General features: G+C 38.7%; 1 protein-coding gene across 2 annotated transcripts in view; it reads left to right on the top strand.

Annotated features, from left to right (window-relative positions):
- Positions 1 to 16792, top strand: part of LDB3 (LIM domain binding 3) — a 141209-nt gene extending 124417 nt beyond the window's left edge. For both annotated transcript variants that reach the window (XM_064145113.1, XM_064145112.1), the window contains 5 exons: positions 3707 to 4007; positions 5157 to 5337; positions 7954 to 8074; positions 9497 to 9612; positions 12087 to 16792. In XM_064145113.1, the coding sequence (XP_064001183.1) occupies positions 3707 to 4007; positions 5157 to 5337; positions 7954 to 8074; positions 9497 to 9612; positions 12087 to 12176 (809 nt within the window). In that variant the 3' untranslated portion in view covers positions 12177 to 16792. The remainder of the gene's footprint in view (positions 1 to 3706; positions 4008 to 5156; positions 5338 to 7953; positions 8075 to 9496; positions 9613 to 12086) is intronic.
- The last annotated feature ends 6188 nt before the right edge of the window (positions 16793 to 22980 follow it).

Below are 22980 nucleotides of genomic sequence, written 5' to 3'. Positions count from 1 at the left end.
AAGGGCTTGTTGTATTATTTACTTTTTTCCTGCCATATACTATATACTGAAACAGTATGCAGGAAACATTTGGCCTTCAGGGATACAGCCACTGAGTATAGAACAAGCCAGATCAGTTGGAATGATGATTTGCACTTGCTAGGGGAAAATTATTGTTAGGAACAACAATTATGAGCTTTCCCCTCCTCCCTCACCCTCCTCCCCCAGCCCCTTTGAATAAATTGTTTCCATAGTATGAGCTAGTAGGTAAGATAAAGCATTTGAGACTATATTAATCTATACTAAATGAATCTGTGGTAAAGCACCATTTTTTCCATTGAGGGAAAATATCCATTGACCGTAAATGCAGAGCTGAGAGGGAGACTTCTAAGGTCTCCAGAATCAAGGAACTGGCCTGTTCCAATCACTGTAAGAGAGAACTCTTCTCTTGCCATTCTCTCAAGATAACAATACTGTTATTCCTTCTCGTCTAAGAGAGTCTGAGGGTGGAGAGAACTAAGGTGATGGAGGTTAGGTTACTGAATTATTATTGAGAGCATACTCTGCACTGGTTAGACCACACCTCGAGTACTGTGTTCAGTTCTGGGGCCCCCAGTTTAGAAGGGACATTGAGATGCTTGAGCGTGTCCAGAGAAGGGCGACGAGGCTGGGGAGAGGCCTTGAGCACAGCCCTATGAGGAGAGGCTGAGGGAGCTGGGATTGGTTAGCCTGGAGAAGAGGAGGCTCAGGGGTGATCTTATTGCTGTCTACAACTACCTGAGGGGTGGTTGTGGCCAGGAGGAGGTTGCTCTCTTCTCTCAGGTGGCCAGCACCAGAACGAGAGGACAAAGCCTCAAGCTGTGCCAGGGGAAATTTAGGCTGGAGGTGAGGAGAAAGTTCTTCACTGAGAGAGTCATTGGACACTGGAATGGGCTGCCCGGGGAGGTGGTGGAGTCGCCGTCCCTGGGGCTGTTCAAGGCAAGATTGGACGTGGCACTTGGTGCCATGGTCTAGCCTTGAGCTCTGTGGTAAAGGGTTGGACTTGATGATCTGTGAGGTCTCTTCCAACCTTGGTGATACTGTGATACTGTGATTTGTTATTGAGCAGTCAAGGATCAGTTCATACAATACTGATATTTTGAGAATCTGTTCCCTGGTATACTGAATCTTAGTACATTTTACTAGCAGACAGCACCTTCTACCTGCTACATTTATGATGGAAGACTTTAAAATACATAAATGAGCAAGGTGAATTGCATGATAGTAGCTAGTAAGACAAGAGAGTTTTTCAAATAAGCTTAGAGACATAGCTACAATAATTCCCTCTTAATAACAATAGCTAAAAATCTCAGTTACTGAAACCTTTTGACTGCATTGCAATGGCACTATTTTAAATCAACAGTAACTCCAGCATGTTCAAAGGGGGAAAATATGTTGTAATAAATGCAGCCTGAAAAAGTAAATTGTAATAGCTGAAATGAGGACTCAGAGCAGCTGCAAACACCCAACATAGATACTCCTGGTATATTCCAGCAACTGGGAAAAAATGTTTCTTTTGCCACTGTATTTTGCCCCAGAGGTAAAAAAAAAAATAGAGTAAAAATAAATAGAAGATAGAGACACTGAAAGACAAAGACCATTCCCCAATGTTCATCCTTCAAAGGAGTCTAGGTTAATCTGAACCCAGAGAAATCATATGCTGTCTACATTAGTTGGAATAAGCAAACTGAAAAAAAAATGCAACACCAATATTGTGAGGTTAAGGAAGACAAAGAGGAAAACATGAGGTTGTATTTACTTAATTATAGAAAAAGACATCATAAAGGTGGTTCCTGGACTGCATTTGTTCTTCACTTCTAGAGCTCTGGGTTTGAATATCAAACCATTCTGTAAGGCCTTCTTTGGGATACACTGCTGTACTTTCATGAACTAGAATTTGGTTCATGGGGAAGGAGGAGAATCCTTTGACAGAACTGAGTGAGCTAGAAGTCACCTGGTTTAATTAGAGACCCTCATAGGTGGAAGCCTTTTGAACTCACCAATTAGAGATCAAATATTGCCTTCTAATTTTGCCAGGCTTAATATCATAATACATAAATAACAGCAGCCTCAAGATTTAAAGAGATTGCATATAAACTCTGTCCTGCAGTCTTTAAAGACTGTTTGCCATTCCCAAGGTTAGAAAAAAGAAAGCCTTTAGCTAAGGTGGGATACAATTTTATGAAGCAAAAACTTGCTGATGCTGAAGCATAAGAAAGTTTTGTCAAAGAGATGCCTTAGATTCAACTCTCAACTCAATAAAAAGAAGAAAATTAGAGATGACTAAGGTGAGCATTGGATCAATACATGCACAATGTATCTGCAATTGCCAATAGTCAATGTATGTAATTCTGTTTGGGAGGACGTAGGCTAAGGAGTATTATGTAGAACACAACCTTCTCACCGTTTATCTAGAAAGATCCATGTTAGGTTTGGAATACTCTTCTTGCCTGAGATACTTTTCCACCTGCAAGCTCCTTAAAACTGTAAATGTATTTGGTTGTCATTTTATTGGCACTGGGACCTACTAGGCAGAGTGTTTGCCTAGGCTGCAGGAGAACTGACTTATGTTCCCAAGTCTGTGCTCTCTTGTTCAGGCAAAACACTTCAGATCTCCAAGCTCCTGTACCTCCTCACAGAAACCAACAATCACTCCCTTTCTTTTCCCTGCAAAGGAAAAACTACTTTTAGCACTCCTGTACTTGGCAAAGTGAGGCAGTTTCTCGGGCAATGACTTCAGCCCTACACAATGCAAGATCCAATGCTTTGGAAAGAGCAAGGCAATGGGAAAACTTGTCAGTCTGTGTAGGCTCTAGCTTCTGCTTATTTTTATGTGATAAAGCTCCACCCAAGATTAGAGCCTGGTGCACACAAATACAAAGGCTGTCTGTAGTGAAGATTTTATGATAGTAAAAGGGTGGAAGAAAGGAAGTATAATATTTCTGTTTTATACATGGGAACTGAGGCACAGAGATACTACACTCTGCTCAAAGTTATACAGGAAGTCTGTGGCAAAACCAAGAACTGAACTGAGATCAGTCATAACCACAAGCCTGGCCTTCCTCTAAGTGCTGTTGGCTTAGTCTTGCTGCTCATTTGAACTGAATCGGCTCCCTCAATATTGCTTCCAGTGCTCTCTGTCTCTGTTCACTGTGTGAGCCTGTTTTTATTCAGAAACCTAGGAGTAAAGTCTACAAATGATAGATAACAGTGACATCTGTGTAAAACACTGCACTTTAATGAATATAATGAGATCAAAATTTAAGTATAAATTCTTATTGAAATGATGGGGAGTTCTATCCAGATCTTCATTATGACATCTGGTGTTTCTATATTTAACCTGTCTTAAACAGAGTATATATCAGTCTTTGAAATTATCACAGAATTATCATATCCATTCCTACTAGAAAAATGAAGAGATGCCCTTGAAAATGATTTCCATAAAATCTCTGAAAGCCAGTAGGCAATGATTTCTGTAATGCATGTGGATTTCAAGTCAGTGGTTGTGTTGATAACCGTGGCTTCGGTCCAGAATTAATGAGAAGTAATGGGACAGACCCCAATTGTCATCTGAAGCTTTTATTTTTCGTGTGTGTCATGGGGTATCCTTTGCTAAGTGTTGCTGTTTTGCCATAAGGAGAAAAGTCTTTAAAATGCTTCTTGGTTTCTTTTGGGATACTTCAAACAGCACCAGCACCAGCTCATTCCTACACCCCCACCAACGCTGAGCCTGCGAGTCGCCCTCCCTGGGTAACAGATGACTCCTTTTCCCAGAAATTTGCACCTGGAAAAACCACCACCACTATCACAAAGCACATCCTACCAGTGGGTGCTCCAGGACCATCTCCTGCCTCAACTTCTGCTTACCCATCTCCAGTTTCAACTTCTTCCCGGGCTCCTGCAATAGCCCGGGGAACAGTTCAGAGGGCTGAGCGTTTTCCAGCCAGCAGCCGAACTCCTCTCTGTGGGCACTGTAACAGCATAATTCGGTAAGATCATGAGGTTTTGAAAAGAGATGAAGCAGGAAAAAAAAGTAATCAGAGAGACTGGTTATTGTACATTAATATACAGTACCAGAGCCTAAGACTCAGTTAAATTACCCAGCAGGGACGTCTGTTTTCTGCTTCATTAATTTAACATTTCCAGAGCTCATTTTGCTATGGTGTGGTTCACTTTGTATGGCAGCAAAGTTATACATGCTGACTGTTTCCTTCTTGGATGCAATGGCAAAGTGCTGTTTGTTTTTTTTTTTCAACAAGTTTCTGGTTTTAAGGTAGCCCTTGGAGAAGATACGTGCAGCTTCCTTGGGAGACATGGGAAGTGGGGCTAGGATTGTGTGGAGAAAAGGAACGAGACATCATTTTGGAACAGCCAAATGTAATTGTTGCTTCTGTATCTGGAGAAAGATAATGTCAGTGATTCATCACGTGCTTCTCCGTTCTCCTCTCCCCATTCATTCCACTGGACTGGTGCCCGCTGTTACCCTGTGCACTGCTAACCAACTTTAAGTAATCCGTGTTTAATGACAGTCTCTTCCACTAAAAGGATCTAGTTTGATGATGTGGAACTGCCCTTTATATATTCTAATTACAATCAAGAGTAAATCACCAAAATGAACTTTAATATGTCTTCTGTACGATCAAACAGCAGGTTGTCAGTCTGACATTTCTAGAACATGCCATATGCAGTGTTCTGTCAGGTGAGAAGGCAGGAAACTCTAAGAACTGTTCTAAGCTGTGAGTGTGTGGTTTAGACACTTGCTTTTTTTTATGCTTTCCAATAGTAGCATTACCTTCCAAGATACAGCCCTTGGCCTTTTCCTGTTGTCTTTGCAGCTGTTTACAAAGACCACTTCTAGCTATGCAGATAAGAAAACAGTTGATGGTTTTTCCAACAATTGTGAATCCAATAGATATGACTAAACAATACTGAAATGTTTTAACCAGTTAGAAACATGTTTGAGTAATGATACTGAAAAAGACCATTCCTGCTCAGGCCTCTGGATCTGAATATACACCTTCATGGTTCTATTAGAATGCTTGTCATACATGTAAGCAGTGTCTAGCAAAGGGGGTTTATAATCAGGGTCTTTCAATCCTTTTTTGCAACACAAATAAAATGATTCCAATTGTTTACAGGGGTCCTTTCCTGGTAGCTATGGGTCGCTCTTGGCACCCAGAAGAATTCAATTGTGCTTACTGCAAGAAATCCTTGGCTGATATGTGCTTTGTGGAAGAGCAGAATAGTGTGTACTGTGAGCGCTGTTACGAACAGTTCTTTGCACCAACCTGTGCCAGATGCCACACTAAGATCATGGGGGTAAGAGAATGTGCTTAACCCTTTCTTCTACTGCATGGTTCCCCAAATTAGTGAAAAAGTGTAAAGTTTTGGCAATGAATGTCGATAATTAATTATTTCCTCCTTTTTAGTAACAGTTCCCAGCCTGTTATTATCTTGGAATGAGAAACATTTTATGGTACTTTTTAATCTGTTGGAAGTCTTGCCTATTTACATCCCTTATTCAGCTTATAGAATGTGTAATCCAACTACTGTCTCACTGAGTGTGAAATAAGTAACACTTTCTGGGTAGTTCTTCATTATCCAATGCATGCTATGGTACTTCTATCCATCTTTTCCTTATATTTTTAGTATGATATTTGAACTGGTGATTTCTTTCTTATACAGGACTTAGTCTGAATTTCAGTGGAGAAGTCAGTGATCTTGAGAAAGCACCATTCCTCTTGGTGCACATCACTGGCAGCTGGCAGCACAGCTACCAAGTGGAGTTCTGCTGACTCCTTAAGAGTATATAAATACAGTGATCTAAATTCCAGAAATGCAAAAACAGATGCCACTTCTGTCTTACTGTGCTCATGCCTAAGTACAAGTCAATGTACTCTACATACATCTTAGATAGTGATGAGGTTGGAATCCCATAAGATAATTTTAGCAGTGATTTATGCATAGAGTTTTAGTGAAACATAGAATTGTAGAATACTGGGTTGGAAAGGACCCCAAAGATCATCTGGTCTAACTTGGCATGATTCTCTCAAATAGGTACATAAGGAGTGCAACACTGGGCTTACATTGCTTAGCTTTCACCTATTGGTATCTGTCTAAATGTTGCCATTGACAGACTGCATGCTTTTCTCTGCAATCACCAGTTAGGGATGGCAGCATCAGACATCTTGGTGAAGCTCTGGCTCCAACCAAGTCTTCTTTGCTGCTGCAGCAGCAGGAGAGTAATTTAACAGCAGAATACTGACTTGATCTTGTGAGGTCTCTTCCAACCTTGGTGATACTGTGATACTGTGATACTGTGACTTACCTAATTAATGCTGGCACAAATCAGTTCTCCATTATGGATTTTCATCAGGAAAATGTCAAAGATGCCAGCTGCCTCTATTTATATTAAGATCTCTCGATCTGTTTTTAGCTTCTTAGTTCAATGAGGTTCATAAATGGATCCAAACCTATTTATCAGTGATAGCTGTTTTGCAAACAGTAACAAAAGTTAATGAATCTCAGGTAGTGATTCTCTAATGAGATATATGGCAAACATAAATTAGACAATTTTGTCTGCTCACTGGATAAAAGCATGGGCTTCAGTCCCCTGTGTCATAGTCATTTGAAATAAAAAATAATACTGAAAGGAGAATCACAGGGAGGCTGTAGCCAGGTGGGGGTTGGTCTCTTCTCCCAGGCAACCAGCAACAGAACAAGGGGACACAGTCTCAAGTTGTGCTGGGGGAGGTCTAGGCTGGATGTTAGGAGGAAGTTCTTGCCAGAGAGAGTGATTGGCATTGGAATGGGCTGCCCAGGGAGGTGGTGGAGTCGCTGTCCCTGGAAGTGTTAAAAAAAAGCCTGGCTGAGGCACTTAGTGCCATGGTCTAGTTAATTGGCCAGGGCTGGGTGCTAGGTTGAACTGGATGATCTTGGAGTTCTCTTCCAACCTGGTTGATTCTATGATTCTATGAAAAATCAGAATGACATAAAATAGGAGCTAGATTCTCACCTGGTGTAAATCAGTGCCGTTTCACTCATGTTAACAAAGTTAATTTATACCAGTTATGCAGCTGGCCCTTTAAAATCTGAACCATTTGTCAGAGCTAAACTGTTGGACATCATCTTGGGCACGAAACTGACCAATTGTTGGATAACCAGGCTCAGTACAGCTTTTAGACTTGGAGGACTTCTGTATGAAAATGTATTCTGCAAGATGAAAATGAAGCAGTAATAGAGATTACTCCATACTCAACGGAAGAAAAATGCTGATAAAATCTGGAAACTCTGTTCAAGAGCACATAAGTTGCATGGAATTTGATTTTTTTTTTTTTTTCATGAGGAACACATGGCCTTGTAAAAGACATGCAGACTCATTTTCACTAATCACATAAGTTAAAATCTAAGGCCTTTGTTTCTTTCTAGATTTTCACATTTTTTGGGCGTTCTTTTGAGAAGCTTAAAGGAATCCATACATCATCTTAAGTTGCTTTGAAACATAAGGCTTAAATCATTTTTCCCTTTCACACATTTATTGGTCTTAGAGGAAAAAAAAAGCCTTTTAAAATTCAGTTAAGAAATCATACTCTTAGACTGAAGAATTCACACTAGTCGTGTCAAAACAAAGGAGAAAATCATCAGAATCTTTGTGCAGAATCTCTCTTGCAGCAGCGATTGGGCATGTTGATACAGACAGCTGGCTGAACTATGTTGTTTCATTTTGGCAAAGGCCTTGTTCTAGAAAGTTTGCAGACCTATTTCCTCTTTCTTTCCAAAGAAGCACTGTTTCTGTCAGATTTCTTTCTTTTGAGGAGGGGAATTGGCTGATACAGAAGGGGAAAATGTAGAGCGTCTCTGCCTCGCAGTAGTTCTCTAGTAGGTAGTTGCAGAGTGTGCCCTTCTACTGGAGATTTGTGTTTCTTTGTTTTACAGGAAGTGATGCATGCCCTAAGACAGACTTGGCACACAAGTTGCTTTGTCTGTGCTGCTTGTAAGATGCCGTTTGGGAATAGCCTTTTTCACATGGAAGATGGAGAACCCTACTGTGAGAAAGGTATGACAAACCGGATCATTCTGTTCAGTAATCAAGTGCATGTATAGAAGTAACATAAGGAGAAAGCAACTGAAGAACAAAATAAAATCAGTTTCAGACTTTTGTGTCCACATAGACAAGTGTTTTCCCTCCTCTTCTCTCCACTTTATATGAATCACTGACAGACTGCTCATCTTTTGCCTCTGTGTCCTAGAATGTCATACCTCATTTCCCCCCCTTATATATTATGACACCTTCCACTTCTCCCTCCACATTTTTAGCCTGTCCCTCCTGCTTTCCTGATAGATCCTGTTCACTACAAATCTATATTATAGTGTGAAAATTTCTTATTTTAGAATTCTGGTACACTATGTGTGAATTACTGCCCACATTATCTTTACTAAGTTGCTCTGACACTGCCACCTCACCCTAAAACTCATCAACCAAAGACAGCCCTGCTCAGATGTGCAACACATGGTAGAGCAAGTTCTGTTTTCTGAGTGTTGCAGCAGATTAACTGCTTCTTGCCAACTAAGAAAGGAAAAGGCCACATTTTCCCAAACTATGGAAAGAGTAGTATGGTTTAATAAATGATTCTTGGCAAGCAAATGAGTTGCCTAACATGGTCAGGAAGCAGGTTAATGTTTAAGTCATATTCCCTCTGTAAGCCCTGCCTTGTCCATTTAATGAGCTTCTGGCCTACTTCTCTCTGGAGATTCCTTCCTTATGGTTGTACAAATCAAATTTTACAAATCACAGTAACTCTTAGTAAAGAATAAAACCCAATACATTGTAACTTACTTGGCACTTATCTTTTTAAAAGTGGAGGATTTGCCATAGCCTCTAATGAATCTCACAAAATCTGTATGTCTTTAGAATTTCTACTACTTGTTTTTTATGCCAAGTCTTTCCAAACTGCACTTGATATTCCAAGAAAAGATGTATTACCCAGGCAGTATGGGTTATCCCCAGTGTTCTCTCTTAATGCAGAGACAATATAAATCCAGTCATGGAAACTAGAACTATGCTTCTGTACCACCCTTGAGGTAACACTCCAGGGTCATTAGATTGTGGATTTGTATGACCATATTTGTCCTTACAAACAGCCTTCACATACATTAAAGCTAAGTTAAAACTAATCACAGAATAGTAGGTGTTAGAAGGGACTTCTGGAGTAAGAAACAACTTAAAATCTCATGAGTGTTTTGTATATTCTCTATATTTGTGACGACAACTGTCATGCTTACCTGGGGTTTTGCATTGAGTTTGTATTTAAAGAACAAAAGAAAAGCAGCAATTTTCCCTGAGTGTTTTGGTGAATGTAGTAGGAAACTGAGCAAAACCAATCCAAAAGAATCACCCCCTGGAAACTTTCTCCTTTTCTTGAATTTAACACAATTATGTAAAGAGTTTGTTCTAAATTTGCTTTTTGTTTTATTTTAGATTACATTGCTTTGTTCAGCACAAAATGCCACGGCTGTGATTTTCCTGTTGAAGCTGGAGATAAATTCATTGAAGCTCTTGGACACACTTGGCATGATACCTGCTTCATTTGTGCTGTAGGTTCTATTCCAAATACTAGGTCGTTTCTTCATACTCATAAATTGTGAAGTAACATCACAAGACCTGAAAGCAGGAATGACTAACATATGTCTAAGGATGCAGAAGGCCTGAATTTAATTTTTTCACTTACAGACTGAGAAGGATGGGAGTAATTTCTCCTCCACAAATCTTTACTAGAATTACTAACTTTGACCATCACAAGTGAATGCTTTCTAATAACACATCTAGATTTAGAGAGTATCTACAGTAATACATACCATTACTGCTGTTCTTCTTTTCAGTGTTTACCAAATAAAATAAAGCAAGATTTAAAACAAATTAAGGGTATACTGAACAGCATAGCCATATAATTTCACTTACAAAGTAGTGCAGTTTGTATTTTTACGCAGAATGCCTACAGAAACTTGCAAATGGGAGTCTGTGTGAAGAGAAGGAATAATAATTAGTGTAGAAAGTTAGTCAAATTCATCTGAACTGTATTTGCAGGTTACTTTTTATATTACAGTTTTTAGGGTTGGCCTCTTCTCCCAGGCAACCAGCAATAGAACAAGGGGACACAGTCTCAAGTTGTGCCAGGGTAGGTATAGGCTGGATATTAGGAAGAAGTTCTTCACAGAGAGAGTGATTTCCCATTGGAATGGGCTGCCCAGGGAGGTGGTGGAGGCACCGTCCCTGGGGGTCTTCAAGAAAAGACTGGATGAGGCACTTAGTGCCATGGTCTAGTTGATTGGTTAGGGCTGGGTGCTAGGTTGGACTGGATGATCTTGGAGGTCTCTTCCAACCTGGTTGATTCTATGATTCTATGATCAGTCTGTGGCATGCATGAAGCTATATACGGTGGCCATATTCCCACCCTCTGCACACAAAGTAGTAAAATCTGTATGATAAACAGTATTTTTCATATGGTTTTAATACCTCTGTGCTGCTCTATGTATTATTCCTAAAGTAATGATATCTAGAATCTCTAATTACCTAAAAATAGTATCATGGCCACGCCAAAAATGAATGCCAATTTCTGATGTTTATTGAACTCCAAAATTCAGATTGGAGTAGAGAGTAATATTAATGTTTACAAATATCTACAGCTGAACTAGCTCAAGGGTACATGAAGAAGTAACAGTGAAAGTATTTAAGTATTTTTAGAATTCTATCATAGAAAGGAATACTAAGACATCAAGTTACCTTCACAAACTAACAGTTATTTGTCACTTCCTCTGTGTTTCTCATTATCTTTTTGTGCTTGTTTGTTTAATTGTGTTCTTATGCGTTTACTTAGACTAGCAACACACTTTTCTGGGGAGGTGTTAGTTTTGTTAATGCAGTTCTCACAACATTTTTTGTTAAGGAGCTAACTATTTCAGTGGGTTAAGTCAAACTCAGATTAACACATGAATAATTTCTAATATGCTATCCTCGTATTCTTTCATATGATTTTCTTTCTGCTTGGAGTAGCACATCACTGCATTTACCACTTGCAAATCTTAACCTTGTCATAAGCATTATGGATGTTTATTATTCCCACATTCTGATGTGTTGATTTCCTTAAATGGTTCTAGTGAGCTCTGACCTTGCAAGAGGTGTTGCCCTGCCATGAACAGGTATCTGTACAATTCTAGAGCAGTTTATAAGCTGGTTTGAACCTGGGCTGCCCTGCCTCAGCCATGCATTCTCACATGCATTGTTATGTCAACATTGGCAGTTATGCAGCCAGTGAGAGAACTCTAAGGGTTGAAGGATAAGCTGGTAAGAATAGGTAATTGCTTTTCAGTGATACCAGCTGTCTGAATGACTTGCTTCTTCATCACATAAGCACCTATACCAAGAAAAACAAAGGAATACTAGGAACAAGTATCTGATGGCATCACAGAAGGATGGTGCCCCCTGGGAGCGTGGCTTCTAATCAGAGCTTTTGTAAAATCAAACATTAAAGATCAGAACATAGGTTTCAAAATCTGAGCTAGCTGCTGGTGCTGGAACGTGCCACTATCCTTTGACAGTCTACACAAGGACTGCTGGGATATGCCAAAGCTGCCTAGGAGATTGTGTACTCAGATGTTATGTTAAGGGAAACTAGTGAATTCAGTGGACAGAGGTGGCAGGAAGGCACAGAGAGAAGAGCTGACACAAACCAGAGCCTAACCTCAACACTGGAATGGGCTGCCCGGGGAGGTGGTGGAGTCGCCCTCCCTGAGGCAGTTCAAGGCAAGGTTGGACGTGGCACTTGGTGCCATGGTCTAGCCTTGAGCTCTGTGGTAAAGGGTTGGACTTGATGATCTGTGAGGTCTCTTCCAACCCTGATGATACTGTGATACTGAGTAGGAAAACTACCAAGGCATGCACTTTGATCCAGGAAATTAAATGCACTTCTGCCAAAGAAATGTGTGGGCAGAATAAAGTTGAAACTGATGAGCACATCTTTCTCTCTCTCTCTTTTCTAATAAATCCTGATTGTATTTATTATTAATTCTAGGTATGCCATGTGAATTTGGAAGGTCAGCCATTCTACTCCAAGAAGGATAAGCCATTGTGCAAGAAGCATGCCCATGCCATCAATGTTTAAAAGAAGAGTTGGCAGTCAGTAATGCTGGGGAAAAAAAAAACAGATGATAACTGGGCAATTAAGAAGTCGATAACTACAGCTAGCATTTCTTTTGGTAAAAGCTGGGAAGTTGATACCTCTGAAGTTTAACTTTAACCTCTTTTATAAATGCAGCACATGCTTTTGCAATGTCCATTTAAAAAACAACAACAACTCCTGAATGAACAGACAAAACCAAATGAACTAGTCCATTACTAGAGCAACAGTTGGGGGAAATGAACTAAGAACTATATCAAATTGACTTTTGACATTAACTAAAATTAACTAAATTTCGTTGAAATTACCTAAAAATTGTAATATAAGAAGTAACCTGCAAATACAGTTCAGATGAACTACCCACAGCAGGTTTACTGCTTAGACCACACACATGTTTAAAAATAACTGGGAAAGTCCTTTTGTAGTAAGTCCTTTTCTTTCATAACAGGAATGAGTAAGTGCCATACACACAGTATTTTGTAGAACCAAAGGCCATAACTTTCAAAAGGAAATAGATTAGATTTTCCTCTAAGAAAAGTGAGTGCTACTCCATTATGGTATGGTGCTACCTCATACCATCAGATATTTTAGGTTCTTTCCAAAGAAGAAATCTGCCTTGAATCCATGTGTAGCCAAGAAGCCTAGGAGACAATCCATAACATAGTCTGAAAATAGAGTGGAGACAGGATAACACCTTCTATAACCCAGTTAGATTGAGAAAAAACTATTAAGTCTTGCTAATGCTCATGGCTTATACATGCACAGTAGATGAGTTCATTTTAAACTCATAGCTGTCTTTCTCCAAATTGCTTTTATATTGAATGAAATAGAGCTGGCTGGAAAAGACAGCTTTTCATTCAAAAGCACTCCTCCTTTTGTTTTGTGGGGAAAAAGTATTCAAAGGAGCTTTGGTTTCTAATTCCCATTGATATCAGTAGAAGACTTTCACACCGATGAACAGAGATGTAACACATCCAGCTAGCACAACTAGGAAGTTGCTCTATATTATGTAGTTTGGAAAAGGACATTTTTTTTTTCCTACAGTAAATTAACATTGATTAAAAATTCCTAATGGAGCATAACACCACAGGCACATATTCTTTCAACATTTAAACTTTTGTTAGTTTAAATGCAACACATCCTGCATTATAGCATTGGTCATCACAAAACATATAGATAGGCTATGACAATTATGATAACCATGAAGTCATCTTCTCTAATATCTTAAGAGCAACTTTCAAGTTCTTCATTACAAAACCTTTTTTTTCCTCAAAACAATACTTTTAGTACTGGTAATACTTTTGAATTTGAAGTGGTTTTTTTTTTCCTTAAAACAATACTTTCAGTACTGGTAATACTTTTGAATTTTAAGTGTCGATGACTTTTGTATTGAAGACAGCAGTTCTGTCTGATAGAAAATGGATTTAACATGGAAAGTCTGATCACTGAGTTTCATTCATTTGTCTAGGTGAGAATTATGATGTGTGTGGTGACAGCTTGCAGTACTGACGGTTTTGAGTCAGTATTTCTGAGGCTGAAGATGCATCGTGTGGGCCACGTTCTGGTGGCATCTGCACCCTCTTTTGTGTTTTGAGTAACAAGATATTACATAGCATTGTCTGACTTTCCTGCTCTGTGGCTAATGTCTGTTTGAAGAAAATTGCTGTGTCTTTTCAGGGATGGGAAACTATTCAAAGCCTGAGGGAGAAATAAAAATGAGGAGTTATAATATATGACTTAAGTCAGCTGCAGGTAGTCCATATCTTGGACTAAAGTAGCAACCTGAACTGCCTGTGGCAGTTCTGACGTGTGTGACCTGTATGTGTTCAGTAGGTATCTTAGTTCTTGCTGCTTTTAGCAGGGATCTGATTTAAATGCTGTGCAGGATCAGATTTTTCTATGCATGAATTATTCTAAAACATTAGTACGTTATATGCAAGATGGATTTTTTTTTCCTATATGAAACAAATGTTCTGTTTTCAGTTGGTGCTGGGCTGGTATGAATATGGCTCCATTGATTACAAAATCCAAAGATCTGGCTCATAGTATTGTCTAGATGAATGATTTGCAATCATGGGAGTTAAATGTATTTTTTTCGCTCATCTTTGACTTCATTAAATATGTTTTCTTAACAGCCAGACAATTCCAGATATGCTTTAAATTTTGGAATGTCCTTCAACAAATCACCTTTATTATTCTCTGTTATTTAAGAGAATTCTTATCAGCATATTACACACCAAGAGTGCATTAAAGGTACTGTTTAGGCAGATTTCTCTGACACACACTCACTGGGACTAGTCTGTTACTGTCAACAAAAACAGAATGAGGCTCCTTGGGACGACACAAAATCTTAGGTCTTGTGATGCCTCAGGAGAATTTGCTGACCTCTTTCACCTCTAATCTGTGTGTGTGTGTGTGTATGTGTGTGTCTCACTCTCTCACCTTCCCCCTCAACGTCCTTTAAAGTTCCCTCTTCCCTGCCAGCATAAAGGACAAAGCTTTTTAGGAGACGGCCAGAGACTAAGGGCTGCAGCTTAGGCAGGAGTAGAGTCTGTGAGGAGATGATGGTAGGAAGCATAGATAGGGCTGTCTCTTACCTTCAGAGGGGAGCCCAGACTGCCAGCTGGAGTGGCCCAGGTTAACTGGACTGGACAAGGGCACGGTAGACAGGGGTCTTGGTGTAGAGAAGGGAGGCTCAGATCAAAAAGGGAGAACACCTGCAGGAGGCAGAGTGTAGGGGCTCTGGGGGCCTTTGGTTGAGTGTGATGAGATGAGGCATTGTGAGGACCTGAGAAGCTCTTACCGAAGCTGGGGTTGGAGCAGCAGGAATAGCTAGACAAAGCCAGTTTAAGCTGACGTGTTAGTTGTGGGGGTGGGAGGGAGAGGAGAATAGCCAGGATGGCTCACTACAGTCAGGGAAAGGGCTGGAAACAAAACACTATAGAGCACTAGTAGTAGCAGTAGCCCAAAGCAATAGTATGACTATGTATAGAAGGGGTGAGCAAGGAGGATACAGGATCCAGTCTAAGAAATTTTAAGTCGGTAATGCAGAAAGGTGAATGCAATGCATGTAAGCATAGCTGAGCCAGCTTGCAGAGTAGCAGTGGTGAAAATGCAGCAGCACAGACTTTGGTGGGAGCAGTAGTAACTTGAGAGAGTCCTGAAAATGTCCTTAGGCAGATAACCTGCACTGTAGCACATGCCCTGACTCCATCTGGTGCCTGAGCAAGTAAGATTAAAGCTAGTTTACATATCACTACATGAGGTACACTGATACCCTGAGGATTATCATGTAATAAATTTCCTGTTTTAACTTGTGCTGCTTCATAATGTGGTCCAAAAATAGGGAATCCACTTAGCCCACCCTTGATATCTATATTGAGATAGATTATTTTTTTTTTTGCACATATCTGAACCAGAAATTTGTGAATAACAATGTAGTATTTTCATTTTCACAGAGGTAGAATACCACTAAACAGCCAATACTCTTCTGCCACATGCCACCTTTGTGATCTGGAGGGGGGAAAGGTGCATAGATATATATATGTGTATAATTCAGAATAGGGCCTTTCAACGATCACTGAACATAAATGCTGTACAAAAATATGCAGAATGGATAATGTCTCCTTGTTTGTGTTTTATGCCTTGTAATAGATGCCTGGGACAAGTCCTAAGTTCCTCTAAGTATTTCTTTTCATTCTAATTAAGATGAGTTTTTACATAATAAAACAAAGATACTGTACCTCTGAATGATCAAATATTTGGTTTATGCAATTACAACATGCTCAATAACTTCAGTCAAATGCTTTTAAAAACTATCTTAATGCTTCATCTCTTACTCTGTTCTATTTTTTTCAGAACAGGGTAAATTAAATGTTTCCAAAGTCAATTGCTTTCACTATCTGGAAAACCCCCACTCTTATGACTTCTTTTAGAATTTAGCTTTTACTATATTGGATTTATGTGTCACACATTTCTAAAATCAATTCAAAACAAGGCAGAAATATTTTACTTTGGTCCTTCAGTGGTCAGTACTTTGGGTGAAATGTTTTGTTAAAGGTGATTTGTATTTATGTTAAATAATGTGAATGTCCACAGCACTGAACACACTCAGTAGTGTATAAAGCTGGGCATGCTAATGTTTATTTGTGATTCTTGTCTCCTTGTAACAGATAATAATTTCTTTAGTATTTATAAGTATCAAGATTTGAAACAGAGTGATTTGTTGCCTGCAATAACGATAGTAGAGTTCTAGGTTTTATAATATATTGACATGTTGACTTGATGCCACAAGTGCCCTTGGGTTTAGATATATATTTTTCCTAAGTTCCTAGTTATTTCAGAAACTGAATGTAGTGTGGTGTATGAGGTGTGAGTAACTACCTTGCATGGATTACCTGTGCCAACATGCATAAAACGATCTAGTAATAAAAGTGATGTGCAAACACAGTTAAAGCTTTATGATTTGGGCATATTTATTAATATGGCATGTGAACAGCTGACAGCTTTCAGCCATGTGATACTGACAAGAAGGTATACACACGCTTGTACTCTCTACTTCAGACCTGAAAATAAAAAGTAAAAGTATTGGTTTCAACTTATTATATATCACCCTTGAACGTTTTATTACCCAAACAGCATTGTTTTGAACAAACAACTGTTAGTATGCTTAAACTGTGTAGCGCGCAGAGTACATGTAACTTAGCAAGACTTGTGTAGTCACAGATCCTACTGTGTTAACAAATACTGCTTGTAGTAACTTTATGAGGAATGGGTAAATGCTGTTGTAGGTTACCTCGATGCATCTGAGAGCAAAGCTTGATTGTGTAAGTTCGGGTGGGTGTTCTTATATTTCTTAGCAGAAGTGACTTTAAGTAATAAATATTTCAGACGTCCTCATTGAGCTCTAGTGCCAAGAAATACTTCCAAGTGAAAGGATATCTTCCTAGAACAGTGTGGTTTAAAATGACAGCCATTTTGTGCATTCCTAATGCACACCCCTCAGGAATGCAGGATTGTTAAAGATCCAACTAATTATAAATTAAACCTAATTAAGACGGTGGATAATGAATGGACAGACTTGGCTTTAGCTGACGTTACAAAGTTCAGCTTCAGGAATCACAGCTTGGTGCACTCAGATTTTATTTTACAGCCCTAATTTCTCTTTACAGCGTGCATAAGGAAAAGAACCATTCAAAACTATAAAGAGAACATACATTTTTGTCAGTTCAGAATTACTGCTTTTCAGATGGTCTGTTCTGATCTTTAACCTTTTCACAAGACAGTGTTTCCTCAACTGTGCACTGTGATCCCTGGAGAGTTCAGCTGTTGGAAGTGGAAGCAATAGAGGCACAAGTGTAGCACTGTGCCAGCTAATAGCGAGCAAAAAGTGAACAGAACAAAGCTCGTTAGAAAAGGACATGGTGCAAAACACCCTGACAAGTGTTGTATTAAGACATTCTTAAGAAAAGAGAAATAATTTTTTTGTGTGTGAAGAAAATTATTTCAAAACTATAGGCTTTGCCATTGTTTCCCTCCCTCTCCTCAATCATGAATCTTAAATTCAGCCAGTTTCTGTTGATTAAGAAAGGAAGTAATGTGTGAGTAAGATTGCTGAAACCATTATTGAATACACAATGAAATGCTTTGTTCTCCCAGCCAAATCAGAAAGTTATGGATGAGATTCAGATTATAGTCAAGCATAAATTCTGTGCTGTATGCCTATAAAACATGCCCTTAGATAGCTGTTAAAAATAGAGTTATTCCTCCTCTTAGGAAGATTACATCAAAAGAAAACAGTAACAAATATGAGTTGTACTAATAAGGACTGTCAGACTGAGTCACAAGACTTTTCTGTGTAACAAGGACAAGCAGAATGAGGGTTTTTTTTTAAATGAAGTTAAACTTTTAAACAAAACATGGAGTTTTCTGGCTTTGAAAGTTCCCACATTTTAACTCTTAGGGAATAATAAATTAGCATGCATAAAGTATCGTTAATAAATCTGCTTCTGCTACAAAAGCATTTTCTGATTTTACTACCTCAAATATCAGATTATTTTCATTATTGGCATAGATGATAGGGAAATCCTTCTGCCTCTTTTTGCTATGTGTACTGTTACTGGGAAAAAAAAGTTTAGGCCTTTCTGAAACTGAATGAATTATTTAATTTTCTTTTAATTAGCAATAGATAAAAATACAAATTTCAGTTGAATGAAGGTGATGGTCCTTTCAGTACTTGTGGAATGAATACTGCTTGACAGAAATCTGATGTTCTTCTAGGATGTTTTATTCTTCTGATACATTAAAGTACTCATGGAGTGAATGTGGCGGGAATTTGATGTTCTCCTAGAATGTTTTATTCTCCTGGTACATTAAAGAGGATATTTTGGATTTTTAGGAAGCATAATAGATATAGCCATAATTAAGGGTCTCATTTCAGAACAAAATAATAGAGGATTTTAATTATTTTAAGACCTAGTCATATGTAGTCTGGAAGATAAAGTCGAGACCAAGAGGTAGTTTGATTCAAAGAAATCTTAATGCTGATGAATGAAAGCATTTCTGAATGGATGTATGGAACATCTATGTGGATTAAACCACTAAGAACTGAGGCTGTTACTTTAAGTGGATGTGTTTCCTATGTGCCATATTTGAGTCCAAATCGTTGTCATAAAGTCCATTTACTGTACACAGTGTAATAATACTGCATTAAACTGAGTGCACCTGGAGATCAAGTTTTTGTTATCAGTTAGGTGTTTGTGCTTTATAGTGTACTATCTCTAGACTTCTGCTGGCACAGAGATGGGAGCAAAAGGAAGGGCATGCTTTCAAAAATCTGGCTTCATACAAAAAAAAAAAGCTAATTCAAGAATAAAAATTGTGTCTGTGCATTATAAACAAAGACTAAATGCACTCCTTCACGACCAAATGTTCTTCTGCAGTACCCATGCCAGTAACTGGCCTGCATGTTCCCCTACCCATTTTCTTTGACTTCCTGGAAATTTTTCCCTGTACTGATTCTGAAGACATCATAAACTTCCCATGATTTCTGCACATGTAGAATCCTGTCCAGACTTACTGTTACACGTGCTTGTAAGCTCCATAACAATGTGGAGTCAAAAATAGCATCCTCTGCTATGCTGCTCCTGTAAGTGAATTCAGTCAGCCTGCTGCATCCAGAAAGCATCGGATTTGCTGAGATTTCTTATGGATACATAATATGTGCAGTGTCAACTGCATGGATGCTACACAGTATCTGTGCTACCCTGCACATACTTCGGGCAAAAAAAATCCTCGCAAGGAAAGTGGTGGTGCTGGCTAGAACGTACCTAATCTAATCTATGGATTAAGCATACATCTAAAATGTATTGTTACAAAAATAAAGACAGAGCATACTTATATTTTGAGACTCTGCTGCTGCAGAAAAAGGAGAGTAGGGCTGTGTTTTATATGAATGATGATTTTCTGCCCTCTATATTATTTTAACACATTTCCAGAATGGGAGCTTTTTTTTCGAGTTGCCATTTTTCAGTTACTTTGTAGTGACATCAACTGGACTGAGATCAAGGTTGTAAAGATATACATTCACTTGGCAGAACTTATTTTTGCTCATACTGAAAGACTCCACATTTCTCCCACATCACTTACTCAGCTTTGTGTTGCACACCTTATAGTGGATTACAAACAGTCTGGTGCAGTTAATTTCATTTGTGCACACAATGACAGGCTGTTAGGCCAGGAGAAACATCCTCAGAGATTTGATTCTTAGTAGTAAATACATAACACATTTTATAGACTTTCGTGGCTGGTGGTTGTTGGGAGACTTCATGGCTTTCCTAAGCAGTCACAGAAGCTGCAATCTGTTCAGAAGTTCTCTAATAACAGAGTCAATGTTATTAAAAAGTAGACATTTAAAGTCTGGGGGCAATGTATATCTTTAGGATCCAGATTTGTGCTGTTTAGTACAACCTTGAAGAGTTTTTGCTCCCATACAATTCTCACATTAAAAAAAAAGGTAAAACAAATCACACAACCAAACTTAACAAATAAATGCTAACAGAGAAATGCTAGGCTGTTACTACTCCTTCCTAACTCAAGGTTAGAATCCTCCTCTCTCTCCAGCTTGGAGAAATTCACTGGCATGGAAAGGTATAAATTACATCCCTGTGTGTCAGCTTCAGATAACCTGGATGTGAATACTTAAGCTGAGAAAATTTTGCTTATTCCTTTAAAGGGCAGTGGCAAACGGTCCTGCTTTCTCTGATCTCGTAACATTGAAACAAACCAACCAATCCACCAACAAAATAAACCCAAACCCTCATCTTTAAGTCAAAAGACAGTTCGACAGTTAAGTCGCTGTTTATTTTAGACTTCCATTATTAAGTGCAACTACTTAGCAATTGTTCAATTTTATCAGAGAGCACATGTGAAAAGTAGGAAAATGAGATAACAACGTAGGAGAGTGGAAAAAAAAATAGCTTTTCCTATAACAATTAACCACCTAATCTACCCTTCCCTTCTTCATTGCAGGATAATTCCCAGTAACTGAATTAATGGTGAAACATTCAGTAATAGGCCTTGGTAAGGAAATAGGAGCAGTGTATCAGGATATCCTTTTTCCGCCCCAGAGTACCAATACTTTCAATTTTATATACAACGGAAGTAATTAATTGTAACACAAAGAAGCCCAGCTGTGTTTCCTGATGGTCACACAGGCAAGAGCTAGGATTGTTTGGCATTTTGAGTGTGTACACTGAAAGCTGCTCAGCTGCTTTGAACGTTTTATATTTTGGGGATTTAATTTCCATTAGGAGCTTTTGAATTTAGAGTGGAATTTTAATATGCTCTTTTCTTAGATCCAGTCCTGCATCCCTAATCAGGTAATCTTTTGCTGTTGCCACTAGGAGTTTACATTTGGTATAGCTGCCAAATGCAGAGACTTGTAGACACAGGTCAATTTCTCACTGGAAGCAAAGGAAGTTGTAGGATATTTGTCAGGATTTGCTTTTAGTTGTGCTTCTTTTACTTGTTCCAGTACATATTGAAGTATCTTACAGATTATAGGGAGTGGGGGAGAATATATGTATGTAGTTATGCCTTTATTATCTATTTTCACACTTACTGACTGACTGCTGTAACCAAAAGGCAAGCATCTCTTTTTCTTATTATTTATTTAGTGGACCTACATTATTTTGGTTTTGCTGGAAAGTGGAGAAAGAGAAAAATAAGAAGACTGCATTTGTTTCATTTAACAGCAATCTGTTCATGGTTAAAGATTTGTTTAGATGGAGGAAAAAAAGGTTAAAGATTCAAGTAATTGGAACTATGTTGTTCATTTGCTTTGCATAGGATTCAGATCTCTTTCATTCTAACCAGCTTCAAAGAACATGGAATTTCCAGTCTCATAAAGGTCCATCTTTGTAAATCATTACATTATCCATTATAGCTGGCAGAAACACATCCCCTTGAAGCCATGCCTCTTGAGGATGAACTGCTATACACACCAGCACAGAAATTTTCTGTATCGAAAGGAATGATCCTTGCTTAACTCTAGGTTTGAAAAACATTTCCTCTTTCAGCATTGGTTCATGTTCTGTTATTGAACAGGATTGATATCAAGAAGTGATTTTTTTGTAATACAGGCTCAAGGGGATGAAGCCTCACTATCAGTAAGCGAAACATTAATACAGTGCGGTTTTGAACCTAAGGATTAGTCAAACTTGTAAAAGAAACTCGCAAATACCTCTTAAAATAAAAGGTGGAGGAACACAAACATATCTGAGATATACTCACTCTCAGAGAGGTTAATAATTAAAACTTCCTTGTAGATCATTTGGCATTGCAAACTGATAGTTAATTCAGAACATAAAATCTAGAATATAAGTACTTCATCTTCTCAGAGCAAATGATGACTTCAGAATTTTGAGTGCATGTGTCTAGGGGAAAACAGATTACTAATTCTCCAAGTGATGCGAGTGAAGCACCCAGGTCAAGCTGGGTGCACCCTGCTGAGCCCACAAATATTTCCTTTCTCTGTAAGACTTTTAATGTTCTTACTATCCAACACTGGCTTTAAGAAAAACAACATAATTTGAAATCTTTCTTTGTAGTTATAAGGAGAGTTGCCTCAGGCAACTGCAATACATTTCTCTGTACCTAGGAATCCATAAAAACAGAGACATAGAGTTCATGTAGGCTTAGGAAGTTTCATTACTGAATGGCAAAATGTCTCCTAGTGTACTTTTAACACCAGGCAAAGAACTTCTATTACTACAGCCCTTTGCTATTGAGTTCTCTACTACACAGTTCCATAAAGAATCAGTTCACATCCTGCAGCAGCTGCCAAAGGCAGCTTCCCTATCCACTCGCACAGGGCTGAAGAATCCAGTCTGCAGAAACCTAGCAGTGACTCCAAAACACACCAAGTGCTTAAGCTCTGAGAATGGTTTCCTGTTTCCTTGTGCCTGTGCACTGCACATTGAGCTTTTATTTTCTGGACACTCTCTAGTGCTCTGCAGTGCCACAATGTGCTCAGTTCCACATTGTACTTGTTGGACTGATGGCTGGCCAGAGCTTGCAGTGTTGATGAATATTTCTGCCTTCTTCCTATCAGTGCTTCATTAGCAGATTTTTTTTAAAAACATTTTTCTTTACAGAGTTGATTCTGCTGTATTGAATGAATTATGCTAATATTTAAAACAATAAAATCAGTGGCATTTTTAAGTATTTAAGTGAATTGATAATCAAAAGATTTCTAAGTAAATTGATAATCAAAAGAATGTGCTTTCAA

This window comes from Pogoniulus pusillus, chromosome 6, assembly GCF_015220805.1.
Source record: "Pogoniulus pusillus isolate bPogPus1 chromosome 6, bPogPus1.pri, whole genome shotgun sequence".
NCBI classification, from domain to species: Eukaryota; Metazoa; Chordata; class Aves; order Piciformes; family Lybiidae; genus Pogoniulus; species Pogoniulus pusillus.
This window is presented reverse-complemented; position numbering and strand designations above follow the sequence as displayed.